This window comes from Papaver somniferum, chromosome 6 (assembly GCF_003573695.1).
Source record: "Papaver somniferum cultivar HN1 chromosome 6, ASM357369v1, whole genome shotgun sequence".
Classification (NCBI taxonomy): domain Eukaryota; kingdom Viridiplantae; phylum Streptophyta; class Magnoliopsida; order Ranunculales; family Papaveraceae; genus Papaver; species Papaver somniferum.
Window position 1 is genome coordinate 140,015,751 of NC_039363.1, and position 16,030 is coordinate 140,031,780.

The 16,030-nt window shown below is 37.0% G+C and overlaps 1 protein-coding gene across 2 annotated transcripts; it reads right to left on the bottom strand.

Annotated features, from left to right (window-relative positions):
• Positions 1–474: 474 nt before the first annotated feature.
• Positions 475–14,052, bottom strand: LOC113289538 (phosphoribosylaminoimidazole carboxylase, chloroplastic-like). Of its 2 annotated transcripts, XM_026538810.1 has the most exons (19): positions 13,910–14,052; positions 13,719–13,799; positions 12,001–12,251; positions 10,920–11,132; positions 10,701–10,812; positions 10,420–10,482; positions 10,203–10,341; positions 9,968–10,023; positions 9,567–9,640; positions 9,345–9,492; positions 9,072–9,245; positions 8,671–8,758; positions 8,466–8,588; positions 7,283–7,380; positions 7,055–7,172; positions 6,862–6,956; positions 1,166–1,272; positions 916–1,037; positions 475–817 (listed from the first exon to the last, which is right to left on the bottom strand). In XM_026538810.1, the coding sequence occupies exons 3-18, from the start codon at positions 12,222–12,224 to the stop codon at positions 941–943; spliced, it is 1,929 nt and encodes a 642-aa protein (XP_026394595.1). In that variant the 5' UTR covers positions 12,225–12,251; positions 13,719–13,799; positions 13,910–14,052; the 3' UTR covers positions 475–817; positions 916–940. The 2 variants fall into 2 exon arrangements, with proteins under 2 accessions (XP_026394595.1, XP_026394593.1); XM_026538808.1 differs by having other exon boundaries at positions 475–1,037.
• Positions 14,053–16,030: the final 1,978 nt, after the last annotated feature.

Below are 16,030 nucleotides of genomic sequence, written 5' to 3' on the forward strand. Positions count from 1 at the left end.
TAAACCCGAATAAATCTAGGTTTAGATGAAGAAGATGGAGAAAAAATAAGATTAGTTTTTTGGAAAAAACGGTTTTGCGGAGAGAAAGAGAGAGAAAAGTGTAAAAGTGGATTCAGTTCATATCCATGTAGCATTTTACCACGTAAATTTTTTTTCCTTAATAAAACTCTATTTGTGGAAAAAACCACGTAATTTTTTTTTCCTTAATGAAACTCTATTTGTGAAAAAAGAATGAGGACCATGCAAACGAGTCCCACCAGGAAAGAAAAAAAAAAACAAAACGGACATCTAATTAGGGAATATAATACTATCTCCGTTTCTGGAAAAGTGTTACTTTCACTTTTTCATTTTAGCCTAAAAATAGGCCAAATTGAAAAAGTGAAAATAACATTTTTTCAGAAACGTAGCGAGTACATGATACTGTAAAGATGGTACAAGAGAAAATTATCTAACTATATTAAAATAGAAAGCAGATCCAACAAAACAGAACACCTCCGATTAAAAACCAGATGCCTAGACAGTAACACCCAAACCGTAAGTTGTTACAAGTTATTTTAACTTGTATCAAATGCTGAAACAATAGCAATTTCTAGTCTCGCCACTTTGTAATGTAAGAGAAACATCTATGCAGTGAGGCATTGTACTTGTATCTTTTTATCCCAAAAAGCTCACCCCGCTGTTGATGGGGTTAAATGTATTTTACAACAAAGTACTGATACAAAAAAGGGAAGAAAAACATTGCCCAGAAATCGGCCATGACCAGCCCACCATGGAGAACTGTAGATACTAGAATCCATTGCATGCCCTTGTTCAAAACCTGGGTTAATCAGAATCCTTGAGTTGATTTTCTACTCGTCACCAATCAATCCAATAATAAAAGTTGAAATTACAAACTGAGGGCCTGGAAGCTTTTACCAGGGTGTGTAATTTAATCATCCACTTATCTAACATTCAAGTATTCTTCCCAACCAAGTTCTACTAGTTTATCTCCTTTCTTTAGGACATCATCCGTCATATCTTGTTGATATTGGAACATTCTGCACAAAATTAAAAATGTTTTCTGATGTCACCCTCATCTGAGTGCCTACTTCCTGAACAAAATGAAGTAATCTGATAAATTCTATAGTAAAGGATAACATAAGAAAACGAAACAGTGTGCTCAAACCTAGCCTGTAAATCAGGGTATAATACTGCCAATATCCTCGCAGCAAGCAAAGCGGCATTTTCTGCATTATTTATTCCAACTGTAGCAGTAGGAATACCTCTTGGCATCTGCATTAATAAAAAAGATATTACCTCTGTTAAAAATGTTAGGCTTATCAAATTGAAGATGCTAGAAATCCTACTTAGCAGAATGTCAGTTACCAGCATTTACTTCTGAAAGGGTATATATGTACTTGGGAATCATAATATGAGGTAAGTCGAAGGAGCAGCAATTCAAATTATGTCCAAAGAGCAAGTCAGACAGTTATATTTAAAAATAAAACACTTTGTGATTTCTGACTTTAATCTCTAATTTAACCTCACTATTAAATATTTAACTCTACTAAAAATGCAAAGTTTTCTTTGAAACTACTACAGGGAACCAGTAGCATCATAGCACTACATTAATTATTCGAACTAATATACAGTACTTGAATGTTACAGAAACAATCAAAAAGATGAATGCACCGGCTATAAGTGTTGTGCTTGAGATTAGCTATTTCCTACACACCCCAAGATCTTCACACAGAAAACAGAAAATTATTGCGGAATTCAAACAAGAACACAAAGAATTATAGTGGTTCGACAATTGCCTACTCCACTGCAGCAAATATACTTCTTATTGAGAACTTAGAGAATAGACAAACTACTTCTTCACACACCTCTTACAATTCAGTCTGAAATACAATAACCAAAGGGTTCCACCTCTATTTATAGGGCTAGGAATAATCTAGAATCCACCTAGAAATAGAAGTCCAAAATAGAGAACTAATTCCTAAAAGAAATCATATTCCTAAAGTGACTTCCAAACTGATTTAGGAAATCAGTTTGGTCTTTCCTAAAATAAGGTGTTTCCTAAATCGAGCCAATAACTAACAATTCTCCACCTTGGCAAGATTTTAGGACAACTTCACTATTCTCTAATTTCTCCATATTAGCATGAAATTTGACATTCCATTTCCTTCAAACTTTTGCTGCTTCCACTCATCCTTATATGCTTCACTTCTTCACTCATCATAAAGATGCTTTACTTCCTTTTTGGGCTTCACATGTGCTTGACAGCACCACTACACCCTTAAGGTGTCTTCAAATATGCACAATGCTGATCAAGTTTAGACACCTGTCACCACTTTGGTGAGCATATCTGCTGGATTGTTGGCGGTTCCAATCTTTTCCAGCAGAATTTCATCTTCTTCAACAATTTCCCGTACTTTGTGATATCGTACATTGATGTGCTTTGTTCGAGCATGATAAAGCTGGTTCTTAGCTAGGTGTATCGCACTTTGAATGTCACAATGCACTCTTACTTGCTCTTGCTGAATCCCCAACTCCTCAAACAAACCTTTCATCCAAACAGCTTCCCTTATACCTTCTACAGCAGCCATATATTCAGTTTCAGTTGTCGATAACGCTACTGTAGGTTGTAAGGCTTATCGATCCACTTGCAACTGTAAAAACATACCCAGTAGTGGATCGAAACTTGTCCAAATCACCAGCGTAATCGGAATCACAATATCCTATTACTTTGCAACCAGTTTTCTCATTCCCTGAGAACTTCAATCCAACATCTATGGTACCTTGAATATACCGTAGAATCCACTTCACAGCCTGCCAGTGTTCCTTCCTGGATTATGCATATATCTACTAACCACACTAACAGCTTGTGAAATATCAGGCCTAGTGCATACCATGGCATACATAAGGCTTCCAACAACACTTGCATACGGTATTTCAGCCATTAATCTCTGCTCCTCCACTGTTTTTGGGACTGTTCAACATTCAATTTAAAGTGTCGAGCTAGAGGTTGTGTTACCGGTTTAGTCTTGTCATCTAAACCGAAACGCTTCAATACCTTTTTCAAATAAGACTTTTGAGAAAGACAAATAGTGCTAGAATTCCTATCTCTCTCAATTTCCATCCCCAAAATTTTCCTTGCTTCACCGAGATCTTTCATCTCAAATTCACTACTCAACTGATTTTTGAATCGTTGAATCTCCACCTCACTCTTAGACGCAATAAGCATGTCATCTACGTATAAAAGTAAGTAGATAAAGGATCCATCTTGGAGCTGTTTGAAGTACATACAAGAGTCATAGTTGCTGCTTGTGTACTTTTGTGTCTTCATAAACTTGTCGAATCGTTTGTACCACTGCCTTGGAGACTGCTTCAAGCCATACAACGATCTCTTCAAGTTACATACCCAATCTTCTTTACCAGTTACTTCAAACCCCTCAGGTTACTCCATATAAATCGTCTCCTCCAAGTCACCATGTAAGAAAGCAGTTTTCACATCGAGTTGTACAAGCTCGAGATCAACTGCGCCACCAAAGTAAGTAAAATTCTAATGGAAGTATGCTTAACCACTGGAGAAAACACTTCGTTATAGTCAATCCCTTCCCTTTGCGCGTAGCTCTTAGCTACCAACCTTGCTTTGTATCTTACGTTGCTTGTAATTGGAGATCCTTCCTTCTTTGTATATACCCACTTACATCCAATTGCTTTTTCTCCTTTAGGTAGCTCCACCAACTCCCAAGTTCCATTCTTGTCAAGAGAATCCATCTCTTCACTCATAGCTTTCTCCCAATCCACCTTTTCAACTGTCTTGACGGCTTGTTTATAAGTGGTAGGAATTTCTTCTTCTACAATCGGTAATGCATATGCAACTATATCTCCAAACCGTTCTGGTTTGCGAGTATTTTTTGGTTCTTTCCTATGAGCAATACTATCATAATATGTAGCTTCTTCTTGTACTTCAGGCTTCTTCTACTTGTACCTCTTGTTCTGGTTCTTGGGTTGAACCATCGGTTGTTCCCAACTCTAAGTCTTCGCCAGAACCTTCATCTTCTGAATTCTCGTCTATGTGGACAAACTTCACTGGTTTCTCATTTGGTTCAAACACCACCATTTGCCGACTTACTTCATTCGTTTCAGATGATTCATTCTTCCACATTGCAGATTAAAGGTAACGTCCCTACTTATCACTACTTTCTTTGATTCGGGACACCATAACTTATATCCTTTTACCCCTGACTGGAAACCCACGAAAATGGCTTTCTTGGCTCTAGGATCAAGTTTTCCTTCCCTCACATGGTAATAAGCGGGACAACCAAATACATGTAACATATCATAATCTGAAACCGGTTTACCATACCATACTTCCATTGGTGTTTTACCTTCTAGTGCCGCTGTTGGCAACCTATTCACTAGGTGACACGCATATTCTACAGCTGCAACCCAAAACTATTTGCCTAATCCAACATTAGACAACATACATCATACTTTCTCCAGTAATGTACGATCCATGCGCTCCGCCATCCCATTTTGTTGTGGAGTCTCCCTTACTGTGAAATGACGCTCAATTCTTCATCACATATTCACAGGAATGGATCAAACTTGTACTCACCGCCATTGTCTGATCTTAAGGCCTTCACTTTCCTGCCGGTCTTCATCTCGACCTTCTTCTGCCACTTCAAAAATATTCCCAAGACTTCATCCTTTCTTTTCATGGTGTACACCCATGCTCTTCTGGTGAAGTCATCTATAAAGGAGACAAAATATCTTCTACCTCTCAAGGATGCAGTCCTTGAAGGTCCCCATACATCTGTGTGAACATAGTCTAGAATTCCCTTAGTGGTGCTTTTACCGGTCATAAACTTCGTTCTAGTTCTCTTCCCCTTCACACAATGTTCACAAAATCCCAACTTGCTGCATGATTTTGTGCCTTTCAACAAGCCTTGCGAAGTCAGCTTTTGCAAAGACTTTTCTCTGGTATTGCCCTGAACGCATATGCCATAGTTTGGTAGTGTCTGACTCAACACTATCCGATATTGCCACCATTACTTCACCCACACTTGTGTTTCCTTGCAGAAAATACAAGTTTCCATGTTTCAAACCTTTCATAACAACTAGCCCATTGGAGTATACTTTCAAACTCCACCTTTCAATGTCATCTCAAACCCTCGAGATCAAATTTTTCTTCAATTGCGATACATAACGAACATCTTCAAGTTCTTGAACGACTCCATCATTCATCTTCAAACGAATCTTCCCAATCCCTTCAACTTTACAGGTATTATTGTTACCCATAAATACCCTTGGTCCATCAAACTTTGCAAACTTAACGAACCAGTCCTTCCTAGGACACATATGGTAGGAAGCTGCACAATCCATAATCCACTCAGTTGTATCCGCAACTAATGCAGAATCATGGACAGTCATCGAGAACTTATCATATTCATCATCGTCAATAGCACCGGACTTGATTTCAGCAACGTTTGCATCTAAAATCTTCTTCTTGTCCTTGTTCTTTGCTTTAGGACAATCCTTCTTCCAATGTCCAGTCTGATGACAAAAGGAACATTCGTCATATGCTGGGATCTTTGATTTAGACTTCGATTTGAACCTTGATTTACCTGAATTCTTCTTGTCAGACTTCCCTCTGACTGTCAAGGCCTCACTAGTCGATTCCCTGTTCAAATCGCTATCCCTTTGCCTAATATCGTAACTTATAAGTGCAGCAGTTACATCATCAAACTTGAATGTTTATCATCTATCTTATTCGATAAACTATCAATGAAAGTCTCATACGAATCAGGTAGAGATGCCAAAAAACAGCAAGTTTTGGTTTCATCTTCGAGTTTCACACCAATATTAAGTGCATCAGCAATTAATCTAGTGTACTCAGCAAGGTGTTCAACCATAGAGGTACCTGGTGTTTTGTTGAATCTGAAAAGTCTTCTCTGCATCATGATTCGGTTTGAAACACTTTTCACTACACTTGTCTTCCAGATTCTTCCACAGCTTGAAAGCTACATTCTCATCACATCGTACTTTATCTCCTTTGTAAGACACAAACGGATTGTGCTACAAGCCTGACGATTCATCTTTGTCCATCCGTCATCTCTGGTGCAGCAGGTTTTGCTTCTAATAGAGCATTCTCTAGGTCTTGCCACATGGTAAAGTTGTTCTTACCATCAAACTTCTCTACTTCAAACTTTGCATTCGACATCGACTTCAACATCTTCACCTTCAAACTTTGTTTCTGACTTCAAACAAGCTAATTCTAGACGAAACCCTAGAACTGGCTCTGATACCAGTTTGTTGTGCTTAAGATTAGCTACTTCCTAGACACCCCAAGATCTTCACACAGAAAACGGAAAACTATAGCGGAATTCAAACAAGAACACAAAGAATTATAGTGGTTCGACAATTGCCTACTCCACTGCAGCAAATATACTTCTTATTGAGAACTTAGAGAATAGACAAACTACTTCTTCACACACCTCTTACAATTCAGACTGAGATACAATAACCAAAGGGTTACACCTCTACTTATAGGGCTAGGAATAATCTAGAATCCACCTAGAAATAGAAGTCCTAAATAGAGAACATATTCCTAAAAGAAATCATATTCCTAAAGTGACTTGCAAACTGATTTAGGAAATCAGTTTGGTCTTTCCTAAAGTAAGGTGTTTCCTAGATCGAGCCAATAACTAACAATAAGCTAATACCATTTTGCATGTGAATTTGATATTGCCCATACATGTGAGCAACTGGTCTGCAAACACCAACCAGAGCAGCTCAACTTGGTGAGCTCGGTCAGGTTGTGTTCTGTCAATTGTTGGTTATTAGAGGTTGATAGATTCAGGAAAGAAATACCTGGAGCATTGATAAAACAGAGTCAATTCCCCCCAGTTGAGAGCCACGTATAGGAACAGCCACAACAGGTAAGGGAGTTTCTGATGCCACCATGCCTACGACTCCAACAGAGATTATTCAAATGGACTTCCAATATGTAGCATGTAAGTCTACACAAAGTATAAAAGGAAAACCAAAAATAACATAAACCAACCTGGCAAGTGCGCTGCACCACCAGCACCAGCAATTATAACCTGAATGCCTCGCTTAACAGCTGATTTAGCATAAAAGTTCATCAGTTCCGGGGTCCGGTGTGCTGAAACTATTCTTACCTGGAATTTCATGTACAACGGTCTGTCAGATCATGTGCCTGGGTTAAACTAGATGTGATTGACAGCCATAATGGATATGCCAAAACGTAAACAGTAACTGTAATGCCCACCTCATAATGCACACCAAATATGTCTAACACCTTGGCAGCCTCCTTCATGATGGGAAGATCTGAATCAGAACCCATTATGATCCCAACTAGTGGAATGGCTTCATTTGATAAGTGGGAGCAAAACCACAGAACATCACCAAAAAAGTTAGTTTTGCAAAAAAAAACGTCAAGCGAGCAACTTTGCTTGAAAGATATTATGAAGTAGGTATAACAGGTATAAAAGCTTTTCAGATACTTAATCCATCTTTGAACCTTAACATTCCTGAACTGGCAAGTATGGTAAAATATTTGCGCATAATGGTGAGTTAGAAAAGCTGAAATCTGGAGAAGGACTAGTTTTCATACATAATTCACATTCTCAATGGTATGTGCAATAGTTTTGGGTTATACTTTGATCATTAGACCTCAAGTTGGTGCATAATGCATGACATTCATCAATCTATATATTATGTCATGTTCAATCACAATCACGTGCAAGCATACAAAACCCAGAATATATACAAGCAACACCTGATATTACTACATAAAGTATCCACAGAGGTGCCACCAAGTGCTAGGGAAACATAATAAATAGTTGAGTTACAAATAAAATAAGTACGCAGAATAAAAAAACATTTCACATCATTAGGTGCAAACTAAAGTGTATGCAAGCGTTGAGACATTGTGTCGGATACGGTTGACCACAAACACATATGTACCAAATCTACAACCAAAACATTCAACATTTGTATGTCCAACACTCCAACTACCCACTAAAGTGTGTACAAGTGTCTAGACATCGTGTCAGATATGCCCGATCACAATTGTCAATTATGTGCAAGTGTATAGAAGATATACACCCAGCATTGAACACTACCATGTGCAAGTGCTGAGTATCAAGTTAATGTGCCAGACTGCCAGTCAACCGGAAAATTCAGAAAATGGAGTGACCTTGTTACATGAGATCTAGCAAATATAACAAAAGACAAGTTTTTAACCCTTTTACGGACAAACCATAATTACTCATAATTCAACCACAAATTCAGGCTCTGAAAAGCAGGGACGTATCTTTAGGAATCAAATTCGAAGCCAGGCTAAGGTTAAGAGCTTGCACTTCTGGTAGTGTAAACATCATTACTCAGGTTTGTAAATTAAAGGAGAATCGAAAGATGACTAAGTTACTCAAAAAGAAGAACTAATATACCTGATGTTTGACCGTCAGAACTTTCTACTTCCTTACTCAGTAAGGAGTTCAAATTATTTTCTACATTGGCCATTGTGGGACCAACAATTGTAATGTGGCCCATCTTTCGCTGTTTTCGCATTTCTGCAAGTACATTAGGACCATCAAAGCAAGAAGAAGATGGAAAATATATACAACAATGGTGAAAGCTCAAACAGGGTCTTACCTGGCTTGTTATACCAATGAACAGAAGCTCCAGGTATACTCAATGCCCTTCCGATTAGTTGATGAGCTAAAGCAAAACCCCGTTCACCCTATGAATATTAAAATTGGAATTGTATCACGCATCAACTGTTGTTTCCTAGAGTTGTTAAGAGGTTTTTTAAATGTACATTAATCTAACTGTAATCGTTAATATAACAGTAGAAAGCGAAGTCTAAAATTCGAGAGCAACTTTGACTGGAGTATATTACCAAATATAAAGGATTCGAAAGCAACTTATACTGATCAACAATATTTAAAATAAAGGAAACAAAAACTTCTTTTTATATCAGAGCTTACTTCAGCTTTCATGTATAACCATATAGTACATTTATAGAAAATATAAGGATGAAAAAAGAAGTTCACCTCCTCTTCCCCGAGTAGATTGTACATGATAGCAGCTGGGGTCTTCATTGATGGGTTACCAAGTGGAAGACCAAGAACAGCTCGCAAGTGCTGCTCATATTGTGAAGTATAGCAACACTCGATTGTTTGATGCCCACTATTATGAGGTCTAGGAGCAACTTCATTGAGTAAAATCTGTGGATAAAGAGTACACCAAAATGATTATCAAAAACTGAATATTGTAAGAAAGAGACACATATATGCCGCATGGATTGCACATGCATAAGAAACAACCTGCTCATCTTTGGTCAAAAACAGCTCAACCGCAAAGACACCAGCACCTTCTAATGACCTAACAGCTTTTTGGGCAACCTCAGTTGCAAGTTCCTTGATCTTCCAAGATACTTCCGCAGGCGCCTTAACTATGTGACAAATGTTATCCCTGCCAATGAACCAAGAATTCAAATACAGGACAATGAAACTGAAATATAGAATCATTTAGAAGCCAAATCTTACTTGTGGATGGTTTCAACAACAGGATAGCAAGAAAGGGAACCATCCCTTCCCCTTGCAACAATGACAGCAAGCTCCTAAAACATAAGAAGGAAAAAACACCATGTGTGAGAGCTAAATGCTGGTATTTTTAAGCTGACCCTGTACAAGATAGCATAAAGTGCTGCATTTTGATACCCTAGAAATGAAATTGAGGTGACAGACTATTTCTTCTAGTGTATATTGAAATGATTTGACCCAGCTGAGAAAGAACTCCCTATACATGATGAATCACACTAGCCACTGTGGACCAAGTAGACGCCTCAGAACTATGGTTTAGTGGCCAACAGCGGACCATGGAGATAAATAGTGAAGAAAAAAATACACCCTGAACATTATAAACCAAAAGACCATTGCCAACCAACCTTCACGAATGGTGCCCACTTCTCAACATATAAACCGTGAGCGTATCCTCCAAGAGCTGCAAGCAAAAAAAAAATGAATATTGAAGTCGAGAACCATAAAACTTCATGATTGATAGGTTATTCAAATCCACCATGCTGGTGCTCCAATCAGCTGTACTGCACTAGGATATATTATTGCAAAAAATGACAGAGCAAACAGCTTGCCATTTGGATTACATATAACATAAAAGTGTACCATCTACACAAGAAGAAACCTCTTCTTTGCTATGAGCAACAGCATTTCCTCGCCCATCGTAAGCTAACCTTTTGCTCTTGATCATTAGAGGATACCCAAATAAGTCACCGGCTTTTGTTGCACTTTCATCGCCATCGATCTGCCTCACCCAGGATAAGAAATGATAAAGACACTAATGAAGCCAATTAAGTTATACAGACAGGCGAGATGAACAAACCTCCCTAAATTCAGGCATTGGAATGGCATGCTGAGAAAAATGAACTTTCTGAAGATATTTATCCTGCAGTATATAAGAGTTAATACAAGAAATGAAATTAGAACACACAGTCTGAAACTAAACCCGAAAATCCAACGGCCAGCATGATACTTCTTAGTTGCAGCTTATATTTCCCATTACATAATCATGACGTAATACATAAAACATCGCATATGATGAAAAGGCAAGAAGTGACGTGAGAAGATAACAAATAAATTATGAGGTCAAGATGAAGTGCATACTTGAATTATTCGAATTGTAGAGGCTTTAGGTTGGCAATCTACGCCTTGTTGCTCAAGCTTTTCTAGTGTAGCAACATCGACATGCTCAATTTCAATAGTCAATACTCCACATCTGAAAATGCAGAAAATGTTGGATCAAACAAAAGAGGTACATACGCAAAAATATAGATGACATGTTGAGGTAAAGTTTTATAATGACATTCGCTTCCAAGAGCCAACCTCTTCGCAAATGCTTCAACTGCAACACTATCATCAAATCTTCCGACTACATGGTTGTACGCAAGAGCACTTGCCGGACAGTTCTCAAGTGGATCCAAAACCATTACTTTGATACCCATCTGCGACGCTGCTTGACACAGCATCTGGCCCAATTGTCCTCCTCCCAAGACACCAACAATTTTATCAGACAGTCCATGTACTATCTCGTCCTCCCTATAAGGGGTAAAAAGATATATTTAAGAGGAATTCACCATTCTTATTTCTCGGCCCCAATAATGAAGCACAAAAAAGTTAGCACAAAAGATCATGATGCACAAAAATATTATTCACATGATATGGATGCTGACAAAGAAAATAATCCATTTCATCTTTCTAATACACTCAAGAATTGTGACATATAAAATCCCTAAATTAATATAAATACAAAACGTACTCAAAACAAGAAATCCCTCGGTACTAGAGTTGTCAAAAATGTAAAGAAAAAATCTTAATGTTGTGAAAATCGACATCCTTAACCGTAGACATTGTACCCCGCAATTTTTTGGCTTTGACTCCAGATATTTTTATCAGACAATCTGAAGATGGTCATGGAACCAGATTTGTACCCATGGATGAAATATGAAAGAATGCATGGATGTACTCTGATACACTCATATAGAATGAAAAGCATTATAAAATATAGACATGCCAAACACAATTTAAATGCATGTGACCCAAACCTCACCTTACATGTTCAGTCCACAGATATAATTTACTTTTCCTTCACTAGCTTTTTGTTTCTTTTTTTTCTCATTAAATTTCTTTTCAGCCTTACATAGTATCATCTGTTACATTCTTCCATCAAACCAAATATCTCTTCCTCATTTAGAGGTTTCTAAGCATTTTATTCTAATAATATCTTCCTGTTCCATAGATTTCTCATGGAATTCATCATATAGTATTTGAAGAAAAAAAAATCTCTTCTCTAATCTCTCCCAACTAAATATCTTCTCAAACATAGACAAATCAGAATGCATCCAACATTTTCGATATTCTACCTCTAAGCATTTATACTTGAACTGAAGAATTGTAACAGTGGTACCTGAAAGAGCTGTAATTGTAGGAATGCTCGCTGGATGATAGGCAACAAGTAAGTTGGTTTTTTAGCTGAACAGAAGAAGTTCCATCTCCACCTTCAAAGCTCTTCATTGCAATATGTAAACCTTTTATCGCTAGAGCGGTCGTATGAGGAGCTTTAAAATCTGAGCCAGATTGAAAATAACGCCGGTTACCACATGATGCCACGGACGGACATTGTAGAAGCATTCTTTGAGTGGAGCTACCAGTATATACCTATCCGTTTACATCGCAAACATGTTAGTGACAGAAGACAATGTATGATATAGAATTACCATATTATCCATCTAAGTTAAGTTTCTTTAATACGGTACTAAATAGTAACCAGTGTTACACACCAGGGGATAGTTTAATTCATTTGCTTGTGCATTTTAGATTTGTTATTTTATGTGATTAGTTGAGTGCTAGGTATTCATCTCTGTAATGCTCATATCTATTTCCTTGGATCAAACTTCAAGTAATAAAAACAATCACATAACTCAAGAACCATAACCCGTACAGTCCAGGAAAACTGAGCTGAAGTGTGCATAAAACCTTTATTGTCACTAAGGCTACCTCCTGAAGGCGGACCCTAGTATTCTCTTTGTCCATTTGGGATAAATCATGCAATTCTCTTTGTCTTCCAATCCTAAATAATGAGGGTAATGTAGATTTCTACATCTAACTTCAATACAAAAACCTCCTTTTCTACACTATGAGTCTATGACTAGTGTGTACTACTGTACCAGTACCAACAAAGGTCACTGAGATGTTCAACCAAGCACCATCAGGAGCATATGGTTGACTGTGTGATGTATAAAACATGTTACAGTTCCAGACCTTATTGTTAATATGTTGACACACCTCTGCTCTTTGATGTGGTTTCCCTAATTATAAAGAATTCTCAATTTCTAACATTTCTCTTGGTGGATCGCGATATTTTCCCCTAACTCAGTGTGGGTTATTTGGTGAAGTATAAGCAAAATGCCAAAATCTGAACACGATTCTCCCATCGGCAACCCCAGTATATGGACCACAATCAAGTGAATGAAAAGCAAGACTTTCTGGTCCTTGTGACTCAAAAACCTTATTTTTGATATATGTAACAAATTCTCACTATCTTCTCTGTTGGAAGTTCCATGGAAGCATATAACTTTAAGTGCAACAAAATTAGAAATTTGGTGCTGCATGACAAAAATCATGTGTGCGCGACTCCAGACTCTGACCTATTCTAAATTTTAATTAACCATTTTCAAATAGGCTATTTGGAGCAGTTTCTGACATTTTTTAAAAATTGCAGTCATGCCCACTATGTAAAATTTTATTATATTTTCCTCTATACAGATGAATTATATAGTCTAGTTAGAATGTTGAATAAAGAATACCGATATCTTTATCTATTTCCTTTGCCCAAAAAAAACTTGATTTCACTAACACATTCTTTTAGGCATTTCATCGAACAACTAATTGTGTTTCTTGCAGAGAAGAGAAAGAAGACGTAACTTAAACTTGGTTGAATCATGCGCAAGTTATCGGTGTTTAAGGATTTCCAAATTAAACTTAACATCAAGTAGTAAAATAGATACTTAGACCTAGTTATAGTTGAAACATGGATAACGACCAAAACCACATTTGGAATTTGCACCACATAAGTGATTTCAAGATAAGTGTGTCAAAGTGAAAAAATGAAATCGATTGGCATACCTTTAGTGGTGTTGAGTTCAGTAGTAGTTACCGATGGTTTGTAACATATGCCAATTAATTCCAAAAGCGAAAGTATAAGTTCTGTTCAAAATTGAGAGAGTTTTTGAGCAGGAAGCAATTAAATTTTTTGTAAGCATAGGAAGAGATAATGAACAGGAAGAAACTGAAGTGGACAAATATATAAACCCTACCTTTGCAAATGTCTGGTTCGCTTTTCTTCACACGAATTCGAATCCACCGAAGAGGGGAAGAAATTCTCTAAAAATGGGGTTTAAGATGTACAGAGGGAGGGGGCATAGTGCTCCTTTTTGGGCCATCTGATAATGTGGGCCCCTTTATACGGCACACCCATTTTTTGGAACTTTACTAATATGGTTATGGTCCCGGTCAAACCGCTTTTCATTTTATTTTATTTTTGTAAAAAACGGCCGTCAGAAAGTGATTTCCCATGGCCACGTTTCCCGTCTAAAAGATGGTTTGCAAAGAGCAATGATAGACCCATCCAAAAAAAGAAACGTGATTTACACTAAGAGGTAATCCAATGGACACAGAGGGAGCATGCTTAGCATCTAGATAGGGAAGGGCAGAAGTGGGCCCCCTTTTCCTCTCACACTTTTTACGGCATACTTTTTGCGGTACATTTTTTCGGTTTGTTAATCATTTTTGGTTTGCAAACTCTTTTACTTTGATTTTTTGGTAAGGAGGTTTTTAGAAGGTATATTGTAAACCAATTTTGTTTTGATGGGAACAAGTTATGTACAGCAAACGTGGTGTAGAATTGTTCCGGGGAATTGTAAATGTTCATTTTCCTTTTACTATAACCTTCTTTTTCAAAAAACAAAAGCAAAAATTGAGTTGTGTTTTTAACGCGGTTCACTAATCAGCTGAGTTGAATTGAGTTGTCCAAAGGACGATAAACTATTTAATGATCCTGAAAGCGGCATAATGACATTGAATTGAGCTGGACGAACCTAAAAAGGTTCGTAGAAGTTCGATTTCTTACCAACAAAATACCTCAAGACACTTGGAAATGATAATGTAGGGGCATCTTTTATACTGCATTTTTCAAATATAAATTCTTTTATCTCTTTAACTTTACTGATATAGGCATGGTTTAACCGGTTTTGTAAAGCACGACCGATAGATAGTTATCTTCGACGTGGCCACATTTTTGTCCAAAAGATGTTTTGGTACTCCAAATCGTTGAGATGCCTTTTTAGCTCTGTCAAGTATTTATCCCTCTAGTCATATGAGTTGGACTGAGTTTCCTAGGGGAGGATAAATGATTTGACCATCATAAAATCGGTGTAATGATCCTGAACCTGACTCGATGAACCTAAAAAGTGTTGCAGAAGGTCGGTTCTCCACCAAACAAAAACCCCAGGTTACTTGTGAACGATAAACGCTTCTCAAATAATGATGTAACAAACATAAAAATGTCGTAAAGATCCTGAATCAGGCTGGAAGAACCTGAAAAGTATTGTACAAATCTACATGGCAACCAACAAAAGGGTAAATTATTAAATTTTCTATCACTATATATCTATCTTCTTGTCCGGTGAGAAATAGACAAAGTTGACAAGAATTTAACTAAGTGAACTTTGATGGATGAAAATATGGACGGTAAGCCTGTGTTGAAAAAAAATTAGAAAAAAAATGACTTGTCAATATAAATCGGGTATAAATTTGTGGTAAACTAATATAAATTTCTATTTTTTTACTCTTTACTGTCTGTATAGCTTTGGGTTTCCTTTTTCTTTTTTTAATAAGATATGTATTGGTCGTGATTTCAGCAGTAAATAAACTGATATAAACATGGTTTAAGATGTACTTTTAAATTATGGATAGTATAAAAAAATGCAAAAAAAAAAAGACCGAAATCAAAATCAATAAGCTCGTCGACATCTCCACGACTCTCTAAAGAATGGAGTCGTAGACTCACAATTAATAGGAAATTGTAGCTTCAAATAAATTATTTGCCCATATATTTTGGATTTTCTTAGAGGAGTCTAATTTTGTGTGCGTTCTCTAAAATAGTAAAAAAATATTAACATGACATTTCAAAATGGTATTTAGAAGGGAAAATATATATTGATACTTACGTGTTATATATCTAGCACCGAGAATTGAAAATCAGTTGTCAACATCGTAAATTTCAAATAAGAATGACAAATTAACACTTTTTAAAAAGTGCACAGAAAATTGTACCATACGTTTTTTTTAAGAGATGATTGGTTTAGTTCCCTCTCATTCAACTCTTTTCCACAAAAGTTATCTAGCACTACAATAATTCACTAAAATGTCTGATTTTG

Bases quoted from the DNA above. Each gene is read 5' to 3' on its own strand.
- LOC113289538 (XM_026538810.1), bottom strand. From the start codon at position 12,224: ATGCTTCTACAATGTCCGTCCGTGGCATCATGTGGTAACCGGCGTTAT. The intron at 9,493-9,566 runs GTAAGATTTGGC...GTTCATTGGCAG, and splicing joins GTTGTTGAAACCATCCACAA to GGATAACATTTGTCACATAG. The intron at 9,246-9,344 runs GTTGTTTCTTAT...CTTTATCCACAG, and splicing joins TTTTGACCAAAGATGAGCAG to ATTTTACTCAATGAAGTTGC.